Raw genomic sequence first — 26750 nt, 5'->3', positions numbered from 1 at the left:
CCAGCTGTTGCAAAACTACAACTCCCAGCATGCCCGGACAGCCGTTGGCTGTCCGGGCATGCTGGGAGATGTAGTTTTGCAACAGCTGGATTCACCCTGGTTGGGAAACACTGACCTAGACAGTGATTTACAGCTCCCAGCAGATCTTTATTACTTTTATATGTAAGGATTTGCTTTATCTATATTAATTATCTACTTATTTTTCTTTAATCCTCACTTTTTCCTATTTTTGGATGACATTTTGGTGGCTTCAGAACCAATTACCAGGTTTCCATAGAGTTCTGGTCTCAACCTACAATGGTTTCAACATACAATGGTCGTCCTGGAACCGATTAATGTTGTAACTTGAAGGACCACTGTATACCTGGATGGTTTATTTGGAGATAAAACCTTGTGGCATAAAGAAGCCATTAAAGGGGTATTTCAGGCCAAAACTTTTTATATATATATATATATATATATATATATCTCAACTGGCTCCGGAAAGTTAAACAGATTTGTAAATGACTTCTATTAAAAAAATCTTAATCCTTCCAATAGTTATTAGCTTCTGAAGTTGAGTTGCTGTTTTCTGTCTAACTGCTTTCTGATGACTCACGTCCCAGGAGCTGTGCAGTTCCTATGGTGATATTCTCCCATCATGCACAGCTCCCGGGACGTGAGTCATCATCATTGAGCAGTTAGGCAGAAAACTTCAGAAGCTAATAACTATTGGAAGGATTAAGATTTTTTAATAGAAGTAATTTACAAATCTGTTTAACTTTCCGGAGCCAGTTGATATATATATATATATATATATATATATATATATATATATATATATATATCAAATGGCTCCAGAAAGTTAAACAGATTTGTAAATTACTTCTATTAAAAAATCTTAATCCTTCCAATAGTTATTAGCTTCTGAAGTTTTCTGTCTAACTGCTCAATGATATATATATATATATATATATATATATATATATATATATATATATATATATAAAGGTTTTGCCTGGAATACCCCTTTAATCCAAAACTGTTAATAAAAAGTATTTGCCACTTAACAAAACTCTTCTAAACATTCTTCAAAGCTTTACAAAATATCTTCAGCAACATTGTGCTCAAATCCCCGTATAAGATAACAAATAAAATGAATTCAGCCGCTGGATATTAGTTCCCCATTCAATGCCGTTCCCCAGTAATTGTCTCACACTGTTTCTTCGCTTCTTGCGTGTGACTTTGTGCTCTTCTGAAGGGACATCCACCCACTCACTGTGCTATGCTCCCGAGCCCATGCACAACATATCCCCGGCTCACTAACTAGCAGTCCTCCTCGTTAGCAGAAGAAGACTGGCATCATCTCCCACGGACGATGGCACTGCGTGGGAGGAAGAGGGCAATGACGACGGCACCCAACCACGCTGACACGATGGCAGGCAAATAAAGCAGAGGAGGAGAAGATATTGGATTAATCAGCTGGAGGAAGAAAAGCTGCGACGCTCGCCACTCAGAGTCCTGCTGATTTCCGTGATCACAGCAGCCTCATCATACAGTAAATGTCTTGTACAGTAGCTAAGCATGGATGACTGGCCCGCCTCGCCTCCCATGACACATCGTGGGCTGAACAGATAATTAAGACAGCGGGCGAAACAGAAAAAACATCTGAGCTCGAGCTAGGAAGATTTAGACAGGTATTTGTTGTCTTGCTAAAAAAAAAAAAATAGATAGTGATAGAATTTCAGTAAAAAAAAATAAAAATAAAAAAAATTCCAAAAAGTTAAAATTGTAGGTACATTTTAATTGTAATCATATGTGTAGTAATGTAGTTGTCAAGGTTGAAAAAAAAAAGACAAGAGTCCATAGAGGAAGGATTGCCTTGTGACCAAGTGCTAAGATGTCATCAAAAAGCCACCTAGACAAAATTGAGAGGGGACTGTGGTGTTCAGAGCTGCAGGTGAAAGGTGAAAGGCCAAAGTTCCTTCCGTAGTGTTCAAGACCTGTGTGGGTGAGAGAGTGCTAACCACTAAAAGACAGAAAGACATACAACTGCGGGCCAGCAAGGAAAGTACATATGACGGTGACATGTGTGGTAGAGGGTGTGATGCCGGGCAGATGGAATTACCCTAGGGGCAGATGGCATTAACCCCTTGTGTTCGTGACGCCAGGGCGTCGTTTATCCTCAATACCACCCAAAGGTATCCCGCTGGATCCTGGGATAGGCATGGGGACAATAATGACTCTGACGCCATGTTACGGAACAACGGTAGCTTTACTGAGTTAGACAGGTGGAACAGTCTATACAGCTTAGCCAGGCCCACGGAGGTGACCAGTGACTTCAGAGATCTTAGGTGGGACTTGTAGAGGACTGGGACAATTTTGATGCAGGCCACGCTGACTGAAGACAGGTTGACTTTGGATGACTTAACTGAGACTGACTGTACCCCGTTTGTAGCTTACCAGGCTTTGACTGGGACCTGGGGGGAGTGGACTTGTAGACTTGTGGTTGACTTGATGCCTCCTCTGGACTTCAGATACACTTAGGGGGAGATTTATCAAAACCTGTCCAGAAGAAAAGTTGCCCAGTTGCCGATAGCAACCAATCAGATCGCTTCTTTCATTTTTAACAAGGTCGGTAAAATAGAAGAAGCAATCTGATTGGTTGCTATGGGCAACTGGGCAACTTTTCCTTTGCACATGTTTTGATAAATCTCCCCCTCAGAGCATAAGAAAGCGAGCTAGCTCCTCCCAGGGCTTATATGGGGGAGACTAGGAGGGGTCCCATAGGTCACATGGTCACTGATACCTCACTGGGTTACAATCACATGATAATGGGTAATCACATGACAACTGTTCTTAAAGACATAACACTTTACAGGTATAATACACTGGATGACATATATACAAGTGAATATATAAGGGGAACAGGTACAGGGGGCACTGTAGGGAGGCTGCCTGACAGGACAGCAAGGGTACAGGGGCACAACTTCTGTACCGGGCCACCACACCATGACCCCTGGTGAACTTCCAGAGTGTCAGGTGAAAGAGGTAGACATCTGAAGAGAGAAGAGGCAGCTGGGAAGAGCAGGGTCCGAAAAGGTGGCTCTGCTCTGCTCCGTGTGTCTCCATTTGTGAGCCCCAAAGATAGTACTGTTGGATAGATGCCTCAATACAACATCCACCATATGTGTCTGTCCTAAGCAGCAGCAATGAAAACAACCCTGCTGGGAAATGTGTCCTTTTTTTAATATTTATTCAACCAAAGTGGTGGCATAAAAAATATTGTAAAATTATTTACAAAATATATAAACAGTTATATATAAAAAAAAAACAAGCACTTCCCATCTCCTTTGATACACATGCCTCCACAACCAAGTCCCTGCACAGCAGCATGATCCAGGGTGATGGTCAGCAGAAGTGTTTTTGTAATATTTTTCAAGTTCCTAGAGTTTAAAGGGGTACTCCACAAAAAAACATCTTATCCCCTATCCAAAGCATAGGGGAATCAGATGTCTGATTGGGGGGCTCCTGCCACTGGGGACCCCCGCGATCTCTGGACCGGCGGCAGCGGAGTCCGGAACACGGCAGCTTGGAGCCTCCGTGTTTGTGATGCCACGCCCCCTCCATTCATGTCTATACAAAGTAGCCATCCCGCCTCCTCCCATAGACATGAATGGAAAGGGCGTGGCCAAGTCTGCTCCGTGCATGGATGACTAGCGTGCTGCACCGGAGATGGCAGGGGTCCCCAGCGGCGGGACCCCCATTATCAGACATCTCCAAAGGATAGGGGATAAGATGTTTTTCGGCAGAGTACCCCTTTAACAAATTATTGAGGGTTCCATGGCCACCATTGCCAAATGAGTTCCTTCTGTCTTGGTCTCTTTACCTTCCCCAATCCACTGTCTCTCCTCCTTGTATTATATTCTCAACTCCTCTGCCATTCTCCATTATCCACAGTGAACACCTACTGCCCTTTGTTATCATAGACGTGGACCCCCTTTTAATGCTGGAGCCCATAGCAAGTATTATGCCTGTTACACCAAGCACGCTGATATTGTGAAGAAAATTCTGCTGTTCCGACCACTATTCAGGAGCCACTTTGACAATCTGTAAAACCATCTGGTTTTCCAATGATTTCCTGCTATCTCACATAGTCATAGTCAATGTAACTAGGTTGTCAGGTCACATGTCCCTAGCAACAAGTCTGTCTTAGGTGTTAAAGGAGTACTCCGGTGGAAATTTTTTTTATTTTTATTTTTTAAATCAAATGGTGCCAGAAATTTAAACAGATTTGTAAAATACTTCTACTAAAAAATCTTAATCCTTCCAGTACTTATTAGCTACTGAATACAACAGAGGAAATTATTTTCTTTTTGGAACACAGTGCTCTCTGCTGACATCACGAGCACAGTGCTCTCTGCTGACATCTCTGTCCATTTTAAGAACTGTCCAGAGTAGAAGAAAATATCCATAGCAAACATATGCTGCTCTGGACAATTCCTAAAATGGACAGAGATGTCAGCAGAGAGCACTGTGGTTGTGATTCATCAGTGAGCTCTGTGTTCCAAAAAGAAAATAATTTCCTCTGTAGTATTCAGCAGATAATAAGTACTGTAAGGATTAAGATTTTTTAACAGAAGAAGTAATTTACAAATCTGTTTAACTTTCTGGCACCAGTCGATTTAAAAAAAAAAAAAAAAGTTTTCCACCGGAGTACCCCTTTAAGCTTTTGGATGAACTGTCAGGCAGAGAAGGGGCATGAAGACTTGGCAAGGAGCTCAGTTGAGTTTCCTTATCTTTTATGACTATTTAATGGCATTTTTGTGAGTTTGGTGAAGCTCCCCATTAAATCTCATTTGTATAAGCTGTTGTGTGAACTAGTTATTTTTAGGTACCACAAGAAAAACAGAGCTCGTTTGTATTATCAACACCTTCTTCTGGATGAGAAAATCCTTGATGATAGGACCTTTTTCATTGAAGCAGAAGGCTCGATGCACATCCTCATTTTACACACAGCAGTCACTCGGAAATTCCATGTTTGGCCAGAAACCAAGCAACATGTTCCCTGACTGTTCCGCTGTTTCTGACATCGCACAATGAGTGTGCAGCCATCATGTGGGGGAAAATGTTGTTTCTATCTTCATCCTTCGTAGGCGAGAAGGTGGTATGACTTTAGTTCCCTTGAGCCATAGGGGTGCCCACTTTAGTACATAAGCGCTTGAGTAGAAGAATCCATCACCCGAGGGAGTATAGGACTGGAGACAGCAATAGGTGTATTTGGACTTGGGACAAAAAAGTTGATCCTTTATTGATGGCTAGTATCACTTCCTGAAAGCCTCTGGTGTTATTGGACCGGGCAGTCAAAGTTAGCCGGATCCTGGATCCCATACTTGGTGCCCACACCTATTAAAGGCTAATGTTCTAGATCCACTAAGTTTACTGATCATCAGTGCCAACTGGGCCCCTGCCAAGCAGCACCTTTTAAACACCAAATGTCGATGTTATTTGGGCAGTGTATGGTTCGATTACTCATTCAGACCACATTATTTGGGTACAATGTTGGCCCCATAAGAAGTATCAATAATAATTATTCTTAATGAGCATAGCTCATTAAGGTGTTACATTTGTTGTTGGGAGAGGAGCTTGTGAGGGAGTGTGTATATATATATAGGCACAGACTCATTAGCTGGCCTAATTCATTAGTTGCATACTCAAAGTGCTGCTATTTCTAAGTGCATTGGAGAGATATTGCAGAAGATATACAAGAGGTAGGCTGGAGGTGGATACAATCTAAAAATGGTAAGATTTGTTTGATGTAAATGTTCTCCTCTTTAAAATGGCAGACTTGGTTCAATGCAGGAATTGTTATGCATTTATTTTATGTTCCACTCTTTGGAGGTTTGGATGCTGTCAGAGGTTTGGATGCTGTCCATCTATGGACACATGATCTGGCTTGCAATGAAGTTTCAGAGGTGAAGGAATCTTTTATGACACTTGGTAATGATGTACAGGATTTTGCATCCACTGTTTTATTTTCTGAAGTTCTGCCTGTGCATAACGTTCAGAATGATAGGCAGAGGCGCATTAAGGAGTTCAGCTTATGGCTTAGTAAATGGTGTCAAGAGCAAGGATTTGGCTCATGATAGCTCTACTTGGAATAGAAAGTAACTGTAAAGAAAAGATGGTTTGCATCTTTCTCTCAAAGGGACGAATGAACTCACTGAACAATTCCAAGAATTTGCATAGGAGTATTTAAACTAGGAGGGGGGGGGCAAAAGAGTGAAAATCCATGAGTCCAAATGCCCATCGAAACAATGCCAGAGCATGTCAGTAGCACAGGGGTTAAGAAATGACATGCTCAGAGTCTTGTCTACAAATGCTCGCTGTTTAGGAAATAAAATCAATGAACTTGGGTCAATAATGGCATCTGAGAATGTAGATTTAGTGGCTGTTACTGAGACATGGTTTAATGAAAGTAATTACTGGGACAAAACCATACCAGAGTACTCTTTATACAGAAGAGACAGAGAAGGCAAGAAAGGAGGAGGAGTGGCCCTGTATGTGAAAGATAGCATCAAATCTAACCTAAAACAAGTTAGTGAGGCCAACATAGAGTCAGTTTGGGTATTTGGGTTATAAGAACTTCTAAAGCGTAGGCAGAAGAAAAACTAGCTCAGTCTGTGAAAAAAGGGGATAAGACATTCTTCAGATATATAAATGAAAAAAGGAAATTAAAACAAGGAATAACTAAATTAAAAACAAAGGAAGGAAGGTATGTAGAAGAGAATAAAGGGCTAGAAGACTGTCTTAATGAATACTTCTGTTCAGTTTTTACAGATGAAAAAGAAGGAAAAGGACCTCAATTAGGGAGGAAGACTAATTAATCATTTAATGCATGTGTCTTTACAGAGGAAGAGGTTCTACGTTTGCTGTCTAAAGTGAAGACAAATAAGTCACAGGAGCCTGATGGGATACACCCAAAATTATTAAAAGAGCTTAGTGGTGAGCTAGGAAAACCATTAACAGATTTATTTAACCAATCACTGGTAACAGGAGTCGTCTCGGAAGAATGGAAATTAGCGAATGTCGTGTCCATTCACAAGAAAGGTAGTAGGGAGGAATCAAGCAACTATAGGCCAGTAAGTCTGACATCAATAGTGGATAGGATTGTGGAACATCTAAAATCCCATGTATTGCAAGATGAAAAACAACATAGGTTTACTTCAAGGAGATCATGTCAAACAAATCTTATCTGATTTTTTTGATTGGGTGACTGACATAATAGATGGCGGAGGGGCAGTAGATATTGCATATCTAGATGTTAGTAAGACTTTTGACACTGTCCCACATAGATTAATTATCAATAAACTGCAGTCATTAAGCTTGGACTCCATGTCCAGTGACAGACAACAGAGGGGTGTAGTTAATGGAGAATATTCAGAGCAAGGTCTTGTTATCAGTGGGGACCTGTTATCAGTGGTTCGGTATTGGTCTTTTTGCTGATGACACTAAAATATGTAACAGGGTTGATGTTCCTGGAGGGATCCGCCAAATGGAAAGGATTTAGGCAAACTAGAAGAATGGTCAGAAATCTGGACACTGACATTTAATGTGGATAAGTGCAAGATAATGCACCTGGGGCGTAAAAACCCTCGGGCAGAATATAGAATATTTGACACAGTCCTGACCTCAGTATCGGAGGAGAGGGATTTAGGAGTAATTATTTCAGAAGACTTAAAGGTAGGAAGACAATGTAATAGAGCAGCAGGAAACGCTAGCAGAATGCTTGGATGTATAGGAAGAGGTATAAGCAGTTTGGTACAGAACACTGGTGAGACCTCTCTTGGAGTATTGTGCACAGTACTGGAGACCGTATCTCCAAAAGGATATAGATACTCTGGAGAGAGTTCAGAGAAGATACTAAACTAGTACATGGATTGCAGGATAAAACTTACCAGGAAAGATTAAAGGACCTTAACATGTAAAGAAGAAGAAGAGACAGAGGGGATATGATAGAAATGTTAAATACATAAAGGGAATCAACACAGTAAAGGAGGAGAGCATGTTTAAAAGAAGAAAAACTACCACAAGAGGACATAGTTTTAAATTAGAGGGGAAAGGTTTCTGCAGTAATATCAGGAAGTATTACTTTACGGAGAGAGTAGTGGATGCATGGAATAGCCTTCCTGCAGAAGTGGTTACTGCAAATACAGTGAGGAGTTTAAACATGCATGGGATAGGCATAAGGCTATACTTCATATAAGATAGGGATAGGCATAAGGCTATCCTTCATATAAGATAGAGATAGGTATTAGGCTATCCTTCATATAAGATAGAGATAGGTATTAGGCTATCCTTCATATAAGATAGAGATAGGTATAAGGCTATCCTTCATATAAGATAGGGATAGGCATAAGGCTATTCTTCATATAAGATAGAGATAGGCATATGGCTATCCTTCATATAAGATAGAGATAGGTATAAGGCTATCCTTCATATAAGATAGAGATAGGCATAAGGCTATTCTTTATATAAGATAGAGATAGGCATATGGCTATCCTTCATATAAGATAGAGATAGGTATAAGGCTATCCTTCATATAAGATAGCGATAGGTATAAGGCTGTCCTTCATATAAGATAGGGATAGGCATAAGGCTATCCTTCATATAAGATAGAGATAGGCATAAGCCTATCCTTCATATAAGATAGAGATAGGCATAAGGCTATCCTTCATATAAGATAGAGATAGGTATAAGGCTATCCTTCATATAAGATAGAGATAGGCATAAGGCTATCCTTCATATAAGATAGAGATAGGTATAAGGTTATCCTTCATATAAGATAGGGATAGGCATAAGGCTATCATTCATATAAGATAGAGATAGGCATAAGGCTATTCTTCATATAAGATAGGGATAGGCATAAGGCTATCCTTCATATAAGATAGAGATAGGTATAAGGCTATCCTTCATATAAGATAGGGATAGGGATAAGACTATCCTTCATATAAGATAGAGATAGGTATAAGGCTATCCTTCATATAAGATAGGGATAGGTATAAGGCTATCCTTCATATAAGATAGAGATAGGTATAAGGCTATCCTTCATATAAGATAGAGATAGGTATAAGGCTATCCTTCATATAAGATAGAGATAGGTATAAGGCTATCCTTCATATAAGATAGAGATAGGTATAAGGCTATCCTTCATATAAGATAGAGATAGGCATAAGGCTATTCTTCATATAATATAGAGATAGGTATAAGGCTATCCTTCATATAAGATAGAGATAGGTATAAGGCTATTCCTCATATAAGATAGAGATAGGTTTAAGACTATCCTTCATATAAGATAGAGATAGGTATAAGACTATCCTTCATATAAGATAGAGATAGATATAAGGCTATCCTTCATATAAGATAGAGATAGGTATAAGGCTATCCTTCATATAAGATATAGATAGGTATAAGACTATCCTTCATATAAGATAGAGATAGATATAAGGCTATCCTGTATATAAGATAGAGATAGGTATAAGGCTATTCTTCATATAAGATAGAGATAGGCATAAGGCTATCCTTCATATAAGATAGAGATAGGTATAAGTCTATCCTTCATATAAGATAGAGATAGGCATAAGGCTATCCTTCATATAAGATAGAGATAGGTATAAGGCTATCCTTCATATAAGATAGAGATAGGTATAAGGTTATCCTTCATATAAGATAGGGATAGGTATAAGTCTATCCTTCATATAAGATAGGGCCAGGGACTATTGATAGGATTCAGCTTATTGGGCAGACAAGATGGGTTCTTATCTGCCGACACATTCTATATTTCTATGTTTATTTATATAGCGCACACAGATTCCTCAGCGCTGTACACTCGAATTGGCCCCTGTCCCCATTGGATTTCACAATCTATCAGTATGTTTTGAAGTTTGGGAGGAAACCGGCGTACCTGGAGGAAACCCATGCAAACATGGAGAGAACATACAAACTCTTTGCAGATATAGGGGGGTATTTACCAAAGGATTTATGTGTCTTGTATTGCGTATGTTTGTCGCATTATTTTGGCACATTCTCTCCACTGTCATTTTGTAAACTTGCTAGGATTTTTACAGTCCTGTGTATGATTTTTGCAGTGGTCAGTCATTTATCGTGCAATAAGGCACTTGTTTGGCGCAAATCATCGCCAACAATATTATGACATGGAAAACACACATACCAAAGGAAGAATATGGTATGCGCCAAAGTTACTAAAGGACATGCACCAAATGATAAACTTTGTGCACGTCCGTAAAAACCAAAGTAAAAAAAGAACGGATAAAAAGAAACTGACAACAGGTAAAAATTATAAATACCCCCCCCTATTGTCCTTGGAGGAATTTGAACCCAGGACCCCAGCGCTGCAAGGTAACAGTGCTAACCATTAAATTACTATGCTTCCCAATAGAACATACTGGGGTTATTTACTGAGAGTGTTGTGTAGTTTTCTTTGTGGGTTTGATTCCCAACAGATATTTTTCCAAGGTATTTACTAAGGTTTCCCTACATTTAGCACTTTTCTCTACGTTTTGCTTTTTTTTTTTTTTACAACTGTTCTGATCTGTCGGGATTTTTCTCAGTTCAAATCCACCACATTTTATGTGGAAATCTTATTAAATATAATGGGATTTTTCAAAACTGTCGGGGCCACACCCCTTTTGTTGGGACCGCCCCCCTTTCTCACGTGGCCACACCCCTTTTTACTTATTTCTTCTTAAAACAGAGGGTTTTGTTTTTTTTGGTTGCAAATTGTGTTGCATAAATTTGCGACCCAAAAAAACCAAAACAAATTTGGGCACAAAACCCAAGAATCAGTCGGGATCACGTTAGTAAATAACCCCCACTGTGTATTGCATTGATCAGTCTAAAGCCAGTCATATTTATGTGTGATAGCCTGGGGGATGTAGGGTATGGGGAGTGTAGCTGTGCGGTGATTAAAGGGTGCTTGTTAACCCTTGCTATTCGTGACGCCAGGGTGAGGGCTCCTCAGTAATGCTTGTCCTACCGCCACCCTTCCCAAGAGCGATAGGGAGGTAGATAATAATGGAAAGTCCACAACCGGAGAGTTTTCTGAAACAGGTATAACTTTTACTGAAGGTTTTCTGCAAACTTCATAAACTGAACAGTCTCTATGCATATAACTGCTTTCTTTGGAGATTGACAAAGGTTGGGACTTTAGCAATTTAGAGTCTTTAAGTATTAGGCGCTGTTCCACTGGATTTAGGGGATTTAGCTGCGGTCCAGTAGTCACGCTAGCTTAAGCGGGGGTAGTTTAGAACTCACGGTTTTAGTTCAGCTGAGGCCGGCAGGTTTTCAGGCCTAGCGTGTCTTTGAAAGTGCGCAGATCCGTCCTGAAGTCCGGCATCCACGAGAGCAGCAACCCAAGAGAGCGATAATTGGCTACAGCTCCCTTATATGGGCAGGGGCTGGACTAGAGCTAATTGGTCCAATACTTGTGTCAATCACCATTACAAGGACTTGTGGGAAACACGTGAGCCAAGGACCTCCAAAGGTCCTCCAACATACCATAGAGGATATTAACATGGTCACATGACCAAAGGTCCTGCGACGCTAAACAAGGTAAGTACTTTACATTTTATTAGATATGCATTATTTATTAAATATATACATGTATTAACATTATAGAATTAGACTTAAGGAGAGGCGACTAGGGGCTGTCCCACCTGAGGAACCCTACCTGAGCGTAGTTACTCTGACTTTGGGGACCTCTACACTAGGTACGGTATGTAATACGGTATCGGGACACCACATATGTGTACCCCACTCTTGGTTTGACAAGCATAGAGAATGTTTTTCTACAATAGGTTCTGTTATGGGCCCCCAAACCCAACGGGTTTCCCTGTATGGGGCTGTGAAGAACGCCACCTACCCTTCATAGCTATGCTTTCTTTTCTTCTCCGAATGTCTGCCTGCCACACGACATGAGAGTAACTACTCACAGTTACTGGATAAGTGTTGACTGTCTCTTCTGGTCTAATGAACTGGGATTCATAGCTGTACATTATAAGCTCCTAAGGGCTGCTGGTTGTCTCTTCTAATAATTCTACATAGAGTTTCGGAATAGCTCGCCTTCAGCTGCAGCCTGTCTGCCCTGTGACTGGTGAATGCAATCGGAGAGTTCAAGTAAAAAGAGACTGGAATAACAAGAGACATGACAAAGGCTCTGCAGACATAAAGTGACGGACAACAGGAGAGCGCGGGTGACAGCGCTGTGAGAAGTGAGCGAGCGGGTCCTTTTTCCCTGCTCCCGTCCCTCACAGCGGGTTTCAACCATCGCCATTTAGTCTTCAGGGGGCAAACACCCTCTAATCTGTTGTGTTTCCCTCGACAGGACAAGAGATGCTGCACGTTCTACAACCAGATGATTATGAGTCGAAAGACAATGTCAATGTTATGGGGGCTTAAAGGGTTAAACAACAAAAGTGAGCGTTGCGATGTTGCCAGGGTAACAGGAAATGGGAATTTTTTTTCTGCTCCAGTGCAAAATCTGTAATACAAATACGAATCTGTTTGATTTGGTGAAGTAGCCTTTATTATGGAGGATCATCGCTCAGGTAGTGCTTCCCAACCAGCGTGCCTCCAGCTGTTGCAAAACTACAACTCCCAGCATGCCCAGACAGCCTTTGGCTGTCTGGGCATGCTGGAAGTTGTAGTTTTGCAACAGCTGGAGGCACCCTGGTTGGGACACACTGCCCTACAGCATACAGCATATGCTAAGTACTGGTGAATGCAATCGCATATTTTTCATTAACATGCTATTGGAAAGTTATTCAACATTCATTAATCTAAAATATATCAAAAGTTTATTTGATGAGAGGTACCCTTTAAGGGGCAGATGTGCTTTGGGGTCCCCCTTAGGCACCAGGGCCACGGTGCGACTGCTACCTCTATAGCTACACCCCTGCTTACAGTATATTCATGAATACGCTTTAATGGTGTTTCCATATACATTTCTCAGTGCTTCTCAGACCATGTACTGGACATTTTGACAAATGATAAATTGATGTAATTACTGGAATGGGAACAGAATATGGCGTTGTTTTGTTTTTGTGTGACATTTTGATAAATAATCCGGTGGTGTCACCAATGTAGAACCCTCTGTAGTCACATGCACCTTCAGATTCACAATGAATATATAAAGTGCTGCCAGTTAACTCCGCATTCATTTGTACTGTATCAATGTAAAAACCAATTATTCAAAAATGAATATTTCATAAGCCTAATCAGAACAGGAAAAATTGAGGAGGACGTCCGAACGTACGCCCCATGTGTTGCTTTTGGGCAAAGTTAAAACTGATCACATCCCTTACCAAGAGCCAATGGGGCCACAATATGGCGGACGCTGTCCTTGTCCCTGCACTGATGCATAGTCACTGCCCCTTGATGTAGAAGTATACATGGTAGGGTATCAGTATTGCCCACTGTGCAACTAGGGTTAAGATATTTTGTCCCCGAATTACAATTTTTTGGGTACAATTGCATCTTAGGCTGGGCTCACATTACGTTTTAGGCAATACGGGACCGCATATGGCTGGGGGGACCTAAAGCTGGGCGCTCCCGTATCCCTGCCGTATGTAATGTATTTCAATGAGCCGACCAGAGTGAATCGCTGTCTCCGGTCGGCTAATTTTTGCCCCGTATGCGGTTTTCCCACCGGACCTAAAACCGTGGTCTACCACGGTTTTAGGTCCGGTGGGAAAACCACATACGGGGCAAAAATGAGCCGACCGGAGACAGCGATTCACTCCGGTCGACTTATTGAAATACATTACATACGGCAGGGATACGGGAGCGCCCAGCTTTAGGTCCCCCCTGCCGTATGCGGTCCCGTATTGCCTAAAACGTGATGTGAACCCAGTCTTAGATGTTGCAGCTGGCATTCTAAACAGTATGTTTAGAATGCTGGGTTTCCGGGGCCGAAGACGCGACGTCATGCCACGCCCCCTCCATTCATGTCCATGGGAGGGGACGTGACGGCCGTCACGATCAGACATTTTAACCCCTATCCTTTGTATCAACCGGCTCCAGAAAGTTAAACAGATTCGTAAATTGCTTCTATTAATAAATCTTAATCCTACCAGTACTTATCATTTGCTGAAGTTGAGTTGTTCTTTTCTGTCTGACAATAGTGCTCTCTGCTGACACCTCTGTCCGTGTCAGGAACTGTCCAGAGTAGGAAAACAATGCCCATAACAAACCTCTCCTGCTCTGGACAGTTCCTGAGACAGACAGAGGTGTCAGCAGAGAGCACTGTTGTCAGACAGAAAAGAACAACTCAACTTTAGCAGCTGATAAGTACTGATCGGATTAAGATTTTTTTTAATAGAAGTCATTTACAAATCTGTTAAACTTTCTGGGGCCAGTTGATATGAAAAAATAATTGTTTTTCAGCGGAGTACTCCTTTAACCATGTTGTGTCTAAATTGTGCAGAAATATGAATTATAACCTCCAGGAAGCCTTGGCTGCTTCTTATAGGTCAATGGTGTCAAACTGTGGCCCTCCAGATCAGGGGCATAGATATACTGGTAGAAGAGATAGCAGTCGCACCGTGGGGCCCTGGTGCCTATGGGGGCCCCAAAGCACATCTGCACCCATAAGAGACCAGTATTATAATTTGCATATGGGGCCCTGTTGCAGATTTTGCATTGGGGCCCAGAAGCTACAAGCTACGACTCTGCTCCAGATGCTGCAAAACTTCAACTCCCAGCATGCCCGGACAGCCAACGGCTGTCCGGGCATGCTGGGAGTTGAAGTTTTGCAACATCTGGAAGGCCACAGTTTGAGACCACTGTTCTAGGCCTCATTTAGATGTTATGTTGACATTCTGATATAATTTATATTATAGTCAGAAAATTCTATGCTAAAGGTTACATCAACGCCAATTCTACAATGTTTATTATTTCTGTATCCTAGATAAATAAAAATTTTGTCTAAAAATAATTTGGACCTTGTAGTTGGATGGGTCAGCTTAAAATAGCTGACCTCTAGTACGTACTTTCTGGATTTTCTCTTCTCTTCTTGCACTACCAGCAGTGTCCTGGCTCTCTGTATTAACCTAATAGCTGGTGTTTCCAAGTCATAAAGGGGTACTCAGGTGGGGAAAAAAAATGTTTTAAATCAACTGGTGCCAGAAAGTTAAACAGATTTGTAAATTACTTCTATTTAAAAATCTTAATCCTTCCAGTACTTATCAGCTGCTGTATGCTGCAGAGGAAGTTGTGTAGTTGTGATCACAGTGCTCTCTGCTGACAGGATAGGTTTGCTATGGGGATTTGGTCCTTCTCTGGACAGTTCCTGACATGGACAGAGGTGTCAGCAGAGAGCACTTTGGTCAGACTGTAAAGAACTCCAGAAAGAAATACAACTTCCTCTGAAGTATACAGCAGCTGATAAGTACTGGAAGGATCATGATTTTTAAATAGAAGTCATTTACAAATCTGTTTAACTTTCTGGCAACAGTTGATTTAAAAAGAATTGTTTTCCACCTTTAAAGGGGTTCTGTTACTGACAAGACATCTTTAAAGGGGTACTCCGCTGGAAAACTTTTATTTTTAAATCAACTGGTGCCAGAAAGTTAAACAGATTTGTAAATTACTTCTATAAAAAAAAAAATCTGAATCCTTCCAGTACTTATCAGATGATGTATGCTCCAGAGGAAGTTCTTTTCTTTTCTGTCTGACCACGGTGCTCTCTGCTGACTCCCCTGTCCATTTTAGGAACTGTCCAGAGTAGGAGCAAATCCCCATAGAAAACCTTTCTAGCTCTGGACAGTTCCTAAAATGGACAGAGGTGTCAGCAGAGAGTACTGTGGTCAGACAGAAAGGAAATTCAAGAAGAAAAGAACTTCCTGTGGATCGTACAGCAGCTGAAAAGTACTGGAAGGATTAAGATTTTAATAGAAGTAATTTACAAATCTGTTTAACTTTCTGGCACCAGTTGATTTAAAAAAAATAATAATAAAAAAAAATGTTTTCCAGCGGAGTACCCCTTTAAATAAGCCAATGGGTGCCATGTCAGCCAATGAAGGGCGAACAAGAGAGCCCATGCTGTATTTACAACATGGAAATAAATCATGTGGTAACCATGGAAACACTGATTTTTCCTACATGGAAATCAATTGACTGATCTCTTGCAGTGGGCACCATGGGGGAGGGGATCACATGAAGAATGGCTAGTAGTCAGGCTGTTGGCCCCACCTATATGATGCTTTTGATTGCCCCCGCCTATATGAGGCTTCTTATAAATACATTTTTGGTGCCTCTGTAGCTAAACCTGTCAATCCTCCAAGTTAAACAAGGTACGCAATGTGCCAAAAATATATACCAGAAAACTACTACCTCGGAGTCGTGCTTTCAACCCGAAATAACAGGTTGGATGAAAACTAGCACAAATTTTAAAATAGATTATACAGAATAGCCCATGCACCGAAACTTTGTTGCAAAACCAAGCAAAAAAATATTGGACACAATTTTTATCCCTCCCCTTTCCCATGTGTCTCTGCAGTGGCCCTATGTGTTGGCTGATCATCGAAAATACCTTACCGTCGGCAATCCGGCCAGAAGGATGGGAGTTAAAGGGGTACTCTGCCCCTAGACATCTTATCCTCTATCCAAAGGATGTCTGATGGCTGGGGTCTTGCCGTTGCACCCGGCATTAGTTTATAGCGTCGGGTGCAGCGGCCGCGCCCCGCTGGTGTCATCACAGTCACGCCCCCTCCCATAGACTTGCATTGATGGGGCATGGCTGTGACGTCACGAGCCTCCGCCCCGCATCGCCAGTCATCCGTCACAGAGCAACGTTCGCTCCGTGCACCAGATGTCTGGGGTGCCGCAGCCGAGATCACGGGGGTACCCAACAGTGGGAACCCCGTGATCAGACATCTTATCCCCTATCCTTTGGATAGGGGATTAGATGTCTAGGGGTGGAGTACCCCTTTAAGCAGAGAAAAAATTTGTGCAAGCACTATTTTTTTCTCCGCTAAAATCCTGTAAAATTATCGGGTCACTGATGGGCCCCACGCAAGTGAATGGGGTCCGTCATGACCCGGTAGTAACCATTATCATCTGACCCTTTTCAGGGTCCAATCGGCTCAGAAAAAAATTATAATTTTAACACAGGAAGTTTAATGAACCACCTGTGTACTCTCCACCTCCTATCATTCTGCATCTAAAATGATGTTAGAATAGCCCCCAACACTTCCTCCGCAGTAAAATCGGGCGCTGCCCTGAACGACTTACAATGGATACATGGATAAAATTGAAATAAAATGTATTTTTTTTTAAAAGCACAACCAGTTTCAAACTTCAGAAGAAGAAGCAGCTGACCCAGCTTTGAAACGCGTTGTGCTTTTAAATAAATACATTTTTATTTTATTTTATCCATGTATCCATTGGGAGTCATTCAGTGCAGGAGGAGAAAGTATTGGTGCCTATTGTAATGTCTTCACATGAGGAGCGTGTTTGGGGAGGAGCTGCAGCCCTACCGTGGTTCGATTGGGAACCCTTCGATTGGGAACCCTTCGGTACGAGTTGTGCCGGTTTTAGCACAACTCTCTTAGGTGAGTGGTTCTTTGACGTTGCGTTCCACTCAGTTACGAAGGATTTTTTTTACCTAAAATGACATGTCCACAAGATATGCTAAGCCTCCTAACTGGATTATGAATGAAGTAGCAAATTAAGGAAATTAGGGGAAATTTATTAAGCAGCACCAGTGGTGTATATCCTCAAAAGTCGCAGATTCTGCACAAAAATATGTGACTTTTGAGGATATATGCCATTCGTGCCAAGGGGGCAGGGAAGAAGGCAGAGAGGGAACTAGAAGTGGGTGTGGCTTCACACAGAGGGGGCATCCAGGGGTGATTTAAAGGGGTACTCCACCGGCCAGTGTTCGGAACTAAATGTTCCAAACGCAGTTTATGCGCTAAGGGGATCGGCAACACACCTTGTGATGTCACGATCACGCCCCCTCAATGCAAGTCTATGGGAGGGGGTGTGACGGCTGTCACGCCCCCTCTCATAGACTTGCATTGAGGGGGGTACAGATATCTACACCAGCATAAAGGGGTATTCCAGGAAAAAAAACTTTTTTATATACATCAACTTGCTCCAGAAAGTTAAACAGATTTGTAAATGACTTCTATTAAAAAATCTTAATCCTTTCAGTACTTATGAGCTTCTGAAGTTAAGGTTGTTCTTTTCTGTCTAAGTCCTCTCTGATGACACCTGTCTCGGGAAACGCCCAGTTAAGAAGAGGTTTGCTATGGGGATTCGCTTCTAAACTGGGTGTTTCCCGAGACAGGTGTCATCATAGAGGACTTAGAAAAGAACAACCTTAACTTCAGAAGCTCATAAGTACTGAAAGGATTAAGATTTTTTAATAGAAGTAATTTACAAATCTGTTTAACTTTCTGGAGCCAGTTGATATATATATATATATATATATATATATATATATATATATATATATATATATATAAAGTTTTTTCCTGGATAACCCCTTTAAACTATATATACTATATATATATCTTAGTATCAAGAAAACACTCTGACACCAGAACTCCTGAGAAAGCAATAAGGAGTTCACCCGCTTTGTATAACTAAATGATACTCACGCTCCCAGCTTCTCCTTGATGTTGTACACCAAATTAATGTCTTCAATTTTCTTTTTTCCATTTTTCCCAAGAGGCATGGCCGTAACTCAGTGTGACTGGAGACCTGTGCAAGAACAATGACAAAGAAGCCGATGATCAGAAGGTAACCCTTTATTGTCCTGCATCTGCAATATCCCTACTTCTACGGTATTAGAACATGAGATGGGCCCTAGGGTGATAGGAAGATTGACTAGAATTCAGGAGCTACAGTCAACTTATAATATCTGTTAAATACATAGAAGAGAAGGGAATTCATTAAAAATATTTAAAAAAAGAACCCCAAATTTTGGTACTGGGTTTTGCCATTTGGGTCTGTCGCATGTTTCATACCCTTTTCACAATATTTAGGCCAATTCTCCACTTAAATACTCGAATGTGGCGGTAGGGGCTGGTGAGTATAAGGCTCTATACCTATGTGGCGGTAGGGGCAGGTGAGTATAAGGCTCTATACCTATGTGGCGGTAGGGGCAGGAGAGTATAAGGCTCTATACCTATGTGGCGGTAGGGGCAGGTGAGTATAAGGCTCTATACCTATTCGGCTTTTTATCTGCATTTTAAGTCCAAAAACATGGCTGAAAATTTTAGTTGTTTTCTGCCATCTGGTTGGCAGACATTTTTTTTTTAAACCCTTTTTCAACAGTACATGGTGTTTTTCAATAAGCAAATCAGCCATTTTTTAGGATGAAACAGCCCAAAAAATGTGTGGAAAAACATTTCAAAAATCATTCTTTTGAGCTGTAAATGGCTAAGAAAAAGAACACTGAACTTACTACTGCCATGAACCTTTTTGGGAAATAAAGGTGGGGTACTCCAGTAATTCAAAATGTATTCCTTAATTACAGGATAGGGAACAAGCATCTGATCTGGGGGAGGGTCTACCACTGAGACCCCCGCAATCTCCAGAACAGGGCCCTGTGTGTGCATGGAGAGGCGTTTTGGCACGCGTTTCATGCATTCTTTATGGAGAGAATACATAAAGCACATGTTGACGCATTGATGTTTTTTTCTGCCTTCTTCTGGATCAACACTACAGGATAATAGGCAAAATAGGATGGATGTCTTTATTTAGCCTTACAAACTATGTTACTGCCAGTCAGGGTTATACTGAAAGGCAACTTACAGTATTGGGTCATGCCTAATGGCAGATTATGGATGGCAGACCTGGAAGCCCTATGTAAGGCCACCAGCTGCCATGGAAGCTATTATCACCTCACAATCATGTTATAGGGTACTGATGGCCAGAGACAGAGGGCCCCCTGCCTCTGTCAAACGCTTTAGATGCCATAAGGTAACATTATCAGGATCAGAGTTAAAGGGGTATTCCAGGATTTATTTTTTTATTTGACTATGCTACAGGAGCTGTGAAGTTAGTGTAGTTCATAATATAGTGTTTGAACCTGTGTGTGATGGTTTTCTCACAATTCTTATGTGATTTTCACCCCACTATTTATTTTTACCAGCATACAAAATGACTGTTGTCTCAGATTTTTCCCAGATTGCAATGCGGCCGAGACCTGACTCACTAGTCAGCTGATGAGAGGGAGCCTGTCTGCTTCAATGGGTGGAGGGATAAATCTGCAACTAATGCAACAGGCATCCTGACTGAAAACCACAGGTCTCTTGTTTCAATGTGTGGGGTGGCTGATGAGTGGGAGGAAGGAAAATGGAATTGTGGGGTTTGTAGTCAAAAAAACATAAGTCAAACAGGAAATACAAGTTCACAAAAAGCTATGCACAGTGTTATGGTAATCTCACAACATAGCCATTTAGTCCCAAGACAAGCGCAGATCCTTCCTAAGCATGTCCATTACTGTCTGCCAGGTACGTACTAAAATCACCTTATGGTGGAGAACCCCTTTAACTATACTATGCTGTTAAACCGACTTATTGTACTCTGGTATCAGCCGTTTCAGAGGAAATTGGCAGCAAGTCAAAACATTTCGGCCTTCTTTCATAATATGAAAACCAGAAACATTTATATGGAGCCCCACAATACACGAGAGATATCATAAAAAGCCAAATACAGGAAATGTTTCCTTCTAAATGCTGGGAAAGAAATGGAATATCCCAGAGACACTTCGTATTGGAAACTCTTGACCCCACCATATGTTGATAAACTAATAGCTTGGTAAACATGCGCTTTATCTGTCAGTATTTCTAAATCCCACTGGTGCCAACTTCCATGGAATATGTAGTAGACATGTGACACAAGATGTCTACCCACAGATGGTGCCCGTACGCTAGTCATCTTAGATGGTCATATGGCGAACATTTAGTCTTCAATGGTTGACCCTTAGAATGAGAAAGCCCTGTATGACATTGAGAAATCACCAATATGGTACAGACCAAGGTTGTAAGTATTAGCACTAGTGATACGGAACTGCTGGAGCCAGTCTATACATTGACATTCACCTTGCATGTAGGCATTAAAAATGTCAGACTGCATTTTTTGGCAGATAGTCCCCTCTGGTCAGTGTCAGTCTGCTCTTCCATGTCACGAGGCAGATATTACAGCCATCTACAATAACTAGCTATGTCTTGCTATACATTTCCATTGCAGTGCTCATCCATATCATGCAGGGGGGCACCGATAGATACAGGAGTCAACACAACCACCAATAGTTCCACCTCTGAATTGCCGCTCTGGCCGAGTGCTAACTAGGAGGAGTAAACGGGGAAGCTTGCGGAGGTGCTCAATCTCACAGAACCAGTAGGTAAATCCCAAATTTTCTTCGTGCAGTGGCAGAACCCCCGCAGTCAGACATCTTATCCCCTATCCTTTGGATATGGGATAAGATATCTTAGGGCCGGAGTGCCCCTTTAAAGGAGTACTCCGGAGCTAACCTTTTATGGGGGAACTGGAGCATGAGGCAAAGTTATATAACATTCTAATATACTCACGTTTTCCATATGGTCTTCTTCCCGGTCTTCTCCTCGCTTTTCTCTTCGGCCGGAAGCTGGGTCTTTTGATGACGCTCGACCTGTATTTCTTCTTGATCCGCCGCCATCTTCGCCCGGTGACTCATCGCTCCCATGAGTCACTGCGGGCTGTCCCGGCCTCCCCGCCCGGAGTCGGCTACTCCCCCAAAGTTAATTTATTCTGCGCATGCGCAGTACTACGCAAATAGCGTGGGGCTAACGCTAGGCTCCTATCGCTGCCTACGTTAGCCCTACGCTATTTGCGTAGTGCTGCGGCATTCTTGTGACACCGCTAGTGCAGTGTTTCCCAACCAGGGTGCCTCCAGCTGTTGCAAAACTACAACTCCCAGCATGCCCGGACAGCCTTCGGCTGTCCGGGCATGCTGGAAGTTGTAGTTTTGCAACAGCTGGAGGCACCCTGGTTGGGAAACACTGCGCTAGTGGGCACATGGATCAGTGGGCTAGTGGGCACATGGATGGGTGGATCAGTGGGCTAGTGGGCACATGGAGAGGGCTGATGAGCTGGGAGGGGGAGGAGTGCTAACTAGGAGGAGTAAACAGGGAAGCTTGCGTAGGTGCTCAATCTCACAGAACCAGTAGGTAAACCCCAAATTTTCTTCGTGCAGTGGCGGGACCCCCGCAGCCAGACATCTTATCCTGCGTGCATAAAAAATGCCAGCAAGGCAGGACATCACGCCAGGGTGTGATGTCCTGCCTTGCTGGCATTTTTTATGCACAAAGAAAATAAAGCTAAGCACAGGATGGGGTGAGAGGCCTCTCGTTATTTAGCTTTTCGCACATTTTAGTGTTAATGCCAACGTTTTACCACAAATCTCTAAATATTCAAATTGTCAAATTGGGGGCAAATGAACTTCTGCATGGCTGACTAAAGAGGAGTCATACAGAAAAGCATCCCTCGGATCAGAATGACAAACCACTAGTTTGGGGCACTTAGTCTTGTTATGTAACGGTAGTACATCTCTTATTTTGCATTCCTGGATACTTATAAATATTTTAAAGTGTTAAAACGCAATTTTGACAGGAACAAGAGGATAATATCACTTGCCGCACCATGTATGTGATTATCTCATGACTTATGTACCAGCAACTAGAACTGGGCAGCCGCCGGAATTCATGTTTTTTAACAAAGTGCTAACAACGGGGGCCTCTGCCTGCATCATAAGAGGGGTCACGGCAGGGTCTAAATACCAGTCTCTGATAGCTGGCACAAACTTTGGGCACTATGGGAGAATATCTGGAAGAACAGCTGGATGAAACACAACTATTGTAGAGGCTACAAAAGGTGGGTAAGCTGGTGCCAGGACTTATTGGAGTGAACATCTTGTCCAGTTCACCTTTCTCCTCTATTATATGGGGTTCTGCTTGGGTTGTGAAATAATTAAGTACACTATGCTCCCCATGCTAGGGCTGTAAAATGATAAATTACACTATGCTCACCATGCTAGGGCTGTTAAATGGGCACTCTCATTAAAACTAATTTTGCTATTGCTCTCCTTATGGTAAAAAAAAAAATCTTTCTAATGTACTTTGTTAAAAAAAAATGAAGTTTTCTATGTTTTATTTGTGTTTAGAAAAGCTGCCACTAGGTGTCTCCCTACTTGTCCAGAGCACATTTCCCCCCGTCTTTTGCACAGACTTTGGACTCCTGCTGGCCTGGCAGAATTCCAAAAGCAGGAAATGCTGAAGGGGGGGGGCGGGGTGTGTAGCCTCATCCAATCATAGCTCATCTCACACTGAACTGCTCTGGGCTGTGTGTAAGCAGAGCGAGGGAGGAAGTTCTCCCCTGTATGGCTTCAGATGATGTCACGCCTGCTGGGGGAACGCCCCTTCCCAGTCTGTGAATCTGACTGAGGCTGAGCAGAAAATACAGAGCAATATCAAGGTAGAAAACTAAACAACAATAAATATAAAGGCAGGGGGTGGTTTACCATGATGGGGGCGGTGAACTGGGAGGATTATAACATTTACCAAGATCATAAGAGATACTCATTAAATAATAAAATACACTATACTCACCCCAGTGCCTATGTTTACTTAACCTGATGATGCAGTCTCACGGCTCAGCTAATGATGTTCGGGATACAATGAGACTGCGGTAGCTACAGAACATCATCAACACAGCATAGAGAGTACATCAAGAACCAAACAAAACAGAGGGACTAGGGCGGACTGGACTCAGAACGATGAGTGTGATGTGTTTTTATTATTTCACAGCCCCAGCAGGTCATCATGTGTTTTGCTATATACGTGGAGTAATATACTCACTATATGAGTGAATAATACATGGCCTGTAGATAGTCATAAACTGTAAATAGCCATGCCATACATACTGCAACTAAGGATTGGGCCTAATTGGACTAACTGGCATAAAATATAAAACAGTCCATACAAAGTCCATACAAAGTGCTCAAGCCTTCAGCTCTAAGAAGGAGTATCGTCAGAGGAGAATAAGCTGAAAAAGGGTCCCTCTGCTTACACTAATCTCTACAGTGACTTACTGTCATAGTGTCACTGTCAGAGTTGGTGCTCAACACGTCCCAAAATTTTACTCTATACGCCCCAAAATTGTATTGTGCCTCAAAAATCAGTGAGTAAAAAGTACAAGTATATGTACCACAGTAAACCAACCTGTGTATGCCTTCCACAGTAGAGTACAGGCTTAACGGACTGTATCTTGTCTGTATCCTTTCTGCAACTGCATTTATGTTAGTAATTTAATTTACACATGCGGAAAGCACACTAGAAACTTTGTATTTAGTATATCTGCTGCAAAACATATCTTAAAGGGACAGTGACCAAATATTCATTCACCTGCTCTAAAGTCTGTAACATTCCACTATGTACCAAAGAGACTGTATTGTATTTGGTTTTGCACAGAAGATTCAGTTAAGTGTTTGAGTAGTTTTTCATGTAATCAAAGTGTTTAAAGGAGTACTCTGCCCCTAGACATCTTATCCCCTATCTCTATAAGGATAGGGAGTAAGATGTCTGATCACGGGGGTCCCACCGCTGGGGACCCCCGCGATCTCCTTGATGCACCCGGCTTTTGATTAGAGCGTTGGGTGCAGTGCCAGAGGCTCGTGACGTCACAGCCATGCTCCGTTCGTGACGTCATGGCCACGCCCCCTCAATACAAGTCTATGAGAGAGGGTGTGACATCACAAGCAGGGCATGGCCGTGATGTCCTGAGCCTCCGCCCCTCATCGCTAGTCATCTGGCATGTAGCGAATTTCGCTCCGTGCACTGGATATCTGGGGTGCCGCAGCCAAGATCGTGGGGGTCCCCAGCAGCGGGACCTGTCCCCCTCGATTAGACATCTTATCCCCTAAACTTTGGAAAGGGGACAAGATGTCGGGGCGGTATTTTTTCTGCACTTCGCACAATGGCAACATAAACTTATTTGGCAAAAGAACTACTGAGCTCACAGGGGACTACGGTTAGCTACATCATCCTGCCACATGACACTGCCATCTGTTTTCCTATCGCACTACTACTCCAAGCTAGCCTGCATCATGCCACCCATCATCCCCTTGGGTACCACAATAAAGTATGAAATAGATCAGTCATTTATCATTGTCGTCTGCTACCAGATGTGCACTGTCAGATTTAGCTCGCATGAAAATTTAAAAAAGCAAAACAAAAACAACAATGTATTTTCCTAATTGTTTTGTCGTTCTGTTCAATGTCTGGAGAATGGTTCCATTTTGTATGATCTCCACGTCCATCGGATTATCCAAGGGACTGATCTTTTTATAAAAGAAGTTGTACATGAGTAGACAAACATATCAACCTCATTCACACACCAAAATAATCCCTGGGTTGTGCCTGATATTGTAGCTCAACTCTACTGAAATTAGGTCAACCAGATGGGAACCTACTGCCACAGGCGGGATCGGAGATAACACTGATCCCGGCCACTTAACCTCTAGGATGTGATAGCCCCCCCAATACTTCAGATGCCAGGATCAGTATTAATCACGGCATTGGAGGGGTTAATGTAGGGTATCAGCGTGATCGCTGATGTCCACCATTACCAGCAGGTGCCCAAATGCTGATAGCAGCCGGAACCTGTAGTTTACAAAGCAAGCAAAGCTCCTCTGCTCGTTTCATAGCCGGGTCGGGACTCAGGACTTACCTGTACGTCTTGGTGTGCCAAGTACCAGACAGTCAGGGCAGCCAGGCCCTGCGTCCTCTAGGGGTTAAAACTAAGCACAAGTCAGGAGCTAGGGTAGAAATTGAACTCTAACTAAGGGTATGTTCACACATGCATATTTTTGCTGCATGTCTGCTGCAGATTTTGATGCCCATTGATTTCAATGGGCAGCAAAATCTGCTGAAGCAAATCTGCCGCAGAAAATATGCACATGTGAATGTACCTAAAGACAAAGAGTAACAGACCTGGTAAGGTAATATAGCCCACCTGAGAAGGGCGTGGACACCAAGGACGTGGACACCAAGGCATGGTGTAATTGGCTCCTTGTTCAAGCCCCCTGATCGGCCCAGTCGTCCTCACAGCAATAATGGATGCAATAAGCCTAACACAGGAGGAATGATCCCGTCTGCCAGAACCAGATACACCAATTTCAGTATGGCTGTGAAAAATGCATTCAAAGGAAAACTAAAGAAGCCTTCAGGAAGGTGGTCCGAGTTTGGGCCTAGCCGGCAGGAGGAAGCTGTTCTGGACATTAGTCAGGGTTAAGCTGAATGCAGGAGGGGGTAGGACAAGTATAATATTTGATGGGAAGATGTACAAGGAACGTTAATGCTCTAGATGAGGTCAAAAGCTTTTGGCTTGGCCTAGCAAAATGACAGCTTACACATTGCATGTGGTTTTCGTGTCCTACAAGATCTGCACCCCACTGGAAATTGTAGAACCCTTGGCTTACACGTCACATATCTTTTAAGGCACCCAGCAACTGGGAATTGTACAGAAGTCCTGGAACCCTACAGCCTGGCACCGATCAGGATTGAAAGAATAAAAAACTCTAAACCAAGCACTTTCCTACCTGCATCCTGAAGATGCTGACTACTAAAAGGCTAGAGAAGAAAATATATTAAAAAAAATAAAGAGAGAAAAATAGGTTGGGTGTATTGAGAACAATGTTCTAA

The 26750-nt window shown here is 42.3% G+C and overlaps 1 protein-coding gene across 1 annotated transcript in view; it reads right to left on the bottom strand.

Moving 5' to 3' along the window:
• Nucleotides 1-26750, bottom strand: part of PNCK (pregnancy up-regulated nonubiquitous CaM kinase) — a 95738-nt gene that overhangs the window by 57914 nt on the left and 11074 nt on the right. Inside the window, exon 2 of the mRNA XM_056540263.1 lies at nucleotides 18663-18765. Coding sequence (XP_056396238.1) covers nucleotides 18663-18739 — 77 coding nt within the window. The 5' untranslated portion in view covers nucleotides 18740-18765. The remainder of the gene's footprint in view (nucleotides 1-18662; nucleotides 18766-26750) is intronic.

This window comes from Hyla sarda, chromosome 9 (genome assembly GCF_029499605.1).
Source record: "Hyla sarda isolate aHylSar1 chromosome 9, aHylSar1.hap1, whole genome shotgun sequence".
NCBI lineage: Eukaryota > Metazoa > Chordata > Amphibia > Anura > Hylidae > Hyla > Hyla sarda.
Note: the sequence above shows the minus strand (reverse complement) of the source record. Positions and strands in the feature narration are given on the sequence as shown.